The 4,188-nt window shown below is 55.9% G+C and overlaps 1 protein-coding gene across 1 annotated transcript in view; it reads left to right on the top strand.

The window, feature by feature from the left end:
- The window catches only part of AHDC1 (AT-hook DNA binding motif containing 1), a 59,396-nt gene that overhangs the window by 39,931 nt on the left and 15,277 nt on the right, over positions 1-4,188 (top strand). Inside the window, exons 3-5 of the mRNA XM_024766883.1 lie at positions 3,361-3,472; positions 3,618-3,655; positions 4,052-4,179. Of these exons, the coding sequence (XP_024622651.1) occupies positions 4,126-4,179 (54 nt within the window). The 5' untranslated portion in view covers positions 3,361-3,472; positions 3,618-3,655; positions 4,052-4,125. The remainder of the gene's footprint in view (positions 1-3,360; positions 3,473-3,617; positions 3,656-4,051; positions 4,180-4,188) is intronic.

Genomic DNA, 4,188 nt, shown 5'->3' with positions numbered 1-4,188 from the left:
TGATTCCAGGGGGTGGGGCGGGGCTTGCTCCCCTCGGGGGCGTCAGTGGCTCTAAGGGGACACCTAGTGGTGAGGGAGGGTAGTGCATGGGATGACCTAGGTGGGAGGGGTGCCGAAGCTGGGTCGGGGTAGATTAGAAGTCAAAAATTAGAACTGGTGGTTGGGACTAGGACAGTTAGAGGAAGCTTCAGGGGAGGGGGCTGACTCTCTGGACAGTGAAGAAGTTTGGTTTAGAGGAGCCCAACAAACCTAAGTGCAGGCGCCAGGTCTTCCCTGTCATGGCTGTTTGTCCTTAAGGGCATTACTTAATCTCTCTGAGGCACCATTTACATGCCAAATAAGTGACAGCTGCCATTATTTTTTTCATCATTGTTATTTTTGTTACGACTTTGGTCTGGAGTCAGGTTGGAAGAAGATCTTCAGGTACAATTGGGTGGCTGGGAGGCGGCTGAAGATAAGGAAGCTGAGAGGGGTGATGCATAGTTCCTGAAGGGGCAGATCCTGGGAGATAAAGGCCCTGAAGGGAGGTGATGGGGGAAGTTTCACAGCAGCAGTGATAGCCCCTTTGATGCAGAGTTTTCCATTTGAGGACATCCCTGAGGCTTCAGTCTGGGCTGGGAGGGAAATGGTGTTGGGGGGGTGGGGAGGAGTATGCAGGCTAGAGAGAGGGTCATGAGGCCGGAAGTGAGAGCTGGGGCTGGCAGCCTGGCTCCCCTGGGGAGGCTGTGGGTGGGGGAGGGGAGGCTGCCTGGGGAAGGGGTGGGGTGGTCACAGCCGCAGCGGGGGAGGGTGGGGCTGGGGACTCAAGGATGTGGGCTGGCCCTTCCCGGCACTGTGCACAGCAGGTTGGGGCCCCCAGCCCCCTTCCCTCCCAGCCAGCTGGTGTCCCCATAGGCAGGCTCAGACACACTGACCCAGAAGCAGACAGATGGACAGAAGAACCTTTTCGACTTTGTTCACAGACGTGGGATAGGTGGTGCCCTTGGGAGGGGTCCAAGAAAATGGATGCCTGGGTGTGGTGGGGAGGGGTGCCAGCTGCTTCCCTCAGATCCTGGAGGCTGCGAGAGAGCAGTGGACAGAGTCAGGAGGTCTGGCAGGACGACGTGCCCAAAGGTCTTCACGGGTGGGTGGAACAGAAGCAACCGCTGGAGTGGAGGTTTCTCTCTTCTGCCAAGATCACACCCTCAGGCCCCAAGTGGGAGGTCTCCAGAGCAGGGAGGGTTGGTGAGCCCCACCCTCAGTAAGGGAGGGATGATGGCTTCTGGTAGGCATCTCAAAGAGGGCAGCACTGTGGATCAACCTTACTGTTGGAAATCTGACCTGGAGACTCCACAGAGTCTGAGCCCCTTTGCTCCTTTGTGAGTCTTACCCACAGCCCATCCTGCAAGAGCAACAGTGAGATTCTTGAAGCAGAGAGAGCCTAGCCTAGAAGGGGCCAGGCCACAGTCTGCCGGCAGGCATGAGAAAGAACAGAACCCTGAGTGATCGAGTAAATGGGGCAGTGAGGAACAGCTGAGGCCTGGGACCTGCAGGGACAGGGGATGTTCTGCCTGGATGAGCAACAAAGAGGCCCTCCTCATGCCATTTTGTGGTCTTGGGCAAAGTCTCTTTCCCTCTTCCAGTCTCAGTTTCCTCATCTATAAAATGGGAGGCACACGAGGTGGCACTAGAACAGCATAGCCACTAGGGGAGCCGATTAAAAATGCAGATTCCCAGATGTCCCTTCAGATTTATGAGTCAGATTCCCCTGGACTAGGGTCTGGGTATCTGCAAGGTTACATAGCTTCCCCAGGCCCAGGGTTTGGAAGCCAATGGGTTAGATGATTTTAAGGTTCCTTGCAGCCTTAAGTGAGGCCACAGCTCTAGAAGCAGCACTTTCAGGAGTGGCTGAAGGAGAGTTGCAGGAGCTGGGAGTGGAAGGAGGCTTTGGACTTGGCAGAATTAGGAATCTTGCCACTTAGCAGCTATGTGACTTCAGGCAAGTTATACAACTGCTCTGAGCCTGTTTCCTCTGTAACGTGGAGACAGTAAACCATGTCTCCCAGGTTCGGTGAAGATTCAGTGGGTCATATATGTGGAGGTGCTTCATAGATTGCAAATTGCCACCCACCAAAGACGAGTGGACGAGTGTCCCTGCCCACACTCTCCTGTCCCCAAGTCAGCTCTGCAGTCTTCCTGTGGAGTTAACAACCCTGGGTAGCGATCCTCCCAGTGGTCAAGGACCATTCAGCTCCTTGCTCCCCCAAACCCCAGCTCTTGGGGATCAGCCGGGGCCCTGAGTCCCCAGGCTCCCTTGGGTGTCAGACATGCCTGGATCTAAATCCCAACTCTGCCCTGACCAGCTCAGGGAGTCACTCGGTAAATATTTATGTAGCATCCATAGCCCAGGCCCTGGGGTCAGGGGATACAACGGTAAACAAGACAGACACAGTCCTTGCCCCTGAAGAGCCCATACTTGGGGAGCAGACACACTGAACACCCAGTCATACAAGTAATTGACTGCAGTCATGATAAATACTGTGAAGGTGAAACAAAGAGGGCTCTAAAAATATGTAGCAGGGGCCGGATGGAGGCTAGAGGTGGCATGGAGGGCAGAGAATGTCCCTTTTCACATTCTTAATCTCCTTCCCTCCTTCCACATCCTACTTGGGTCCCACTTTTGGGTCTGGAGAGGAAAGAGAGAGAGCCTCAGGGGGAAAGGCAGGGCTGATTGTTCTGTGTGCCTCATTCATTCATTCATGCGTTCAGTAAATATTTTTTGAAGCACACTTGTGGGCCATGTGCTGATCCGGGGGTTGGGAGATACACACGGAAGTCAGCAGGACAGAAATCCTTGCCTTCGTGGTGCTTACCACCTTCCAGCGGATGGTTTCCTCCACTGTGGAAGCAGGGATGATAATCGTATTGATCCCAGGTTTGCAGGGGGGTCAGATGAGGTAATCCACATACAGCGCTTAGTCCAGTGTTCGGCAGCAGAGAAAGCGTCCCCAGAATACGTGCTTCTGTCGTTGTTGACGCCCTGGTATGATTGTTAAACCTCTGACCTCAGGCACTCTTCAGTTTTTCTTTGCAGCTCTCATCCCGCTAATAATTAAGTCACTTACCATAATCTGTTAAATGTTTGTGTACCCAGCTCTTGTGCAAAGTAGGCACTCCATAAATAATGAGTATATGAATGAGTGAATGATGTCACTTCATCTCAGCCTCCATTTCCTCATCTGCAAAATGGGGTTATTAATAGCCCCTACCTCGCAGGATCGGTATGAAGAATTAAATGAAACGATGCCTGGACAGCTTCCAGCCCAGTGCCTGGCGCGCAGTAGGTGCTCACTAAACCTGAGCTGCGGTGGTCCTTTCCAGGCGCTGTCCACGCCCCGAGGCCTGGGCTCAGGCCGAAGCTGCTCCACAGCACCCCCAGCTGACAGCCAGCGACTGGCAGAGCCCCCAGGCACGGGGGCCCTCTCTCTTTCAGGTCAGCTGGGCGTGCGCTGGAGGGAGTACTGGGGGAGCTGGGGTTGGTATGTGGGGGAGACCGGGCCCCGTGGGCAGGTGGGCAGTGGTTGGGCTGTGGCCAGCAGACCGCTGAGATCTCCTCTTGCCTGTCTCGCTGCCCACAGAGATCTCCAGTGTGACAGCCCAGGCGGCAGAGCCGAGGGTGAGTGGCCGGGCTTCTCCTAGAGCCCTGGGGATGGGGCAAGAAGGAAGAGGCCGTGTCCTTGATAGGACCTCCGGGCCCTCAGACAGGGGCCTGGCCCTCTCCTGACGTTTGATCCACCTTGCTGATGGGCTTCCCTCCCCAAAGCGGGTGAACTGTTCTCCCCCAGCCCTTAGCCAGAGTCTAGACAAAAGTGGGTGAGCTGTCAATAAGTGGAACTGGGGCCCGTGGGGGTTCACAATGCGTGTGGTGGTTTAGGAAAAGCTGGGGGTCAGCAAGGGGATAGGGCTTCGGGAGGGGACTCAGGGGAGGGGTGCCGGGGATCACTGAGGACATGGGAAGCTGATGAGGACTTAGGCGTTCGGTGAGGGACCTCCTGGCTGTGCTGCCTGGCAGGTCCTGGTCCCGGCTTCTCGCACCCTCATGTCAGCCCCGGCCCCGCCCGGCGGCCCGCGGAGGACAAGGTCAGGATGCGTGTGAAGCCCCAGGGCCTGGTGGTGACTTCCAGTGCCGTGTGCAGCTCTCCTGACTAC

This window comes from Neophocaena asiaeorientalis, unplaced genomic scaffold (assembly GCF_003031525.2).
Source record: "Neophocaena asiaeorientalis asiaeorientalis breed wild unplaced genomic scaffold, Neophocaena_asiaeorientalis_V1.1 scaffold79, whole genome shotgun sequence".
Taxonomy (NCBI): Eukaryota; Metazoa; Chordata; class Mammalia; order Artiodactyla; family Phocoenidae; genus Neophocaena; species Neophocaena asiaeorientalis.
The sequence above is the reverse complement of the archived record's forward strand: the minus strand, read 5'-3'. Positions and strand labels throughout refer to the sequence as shown.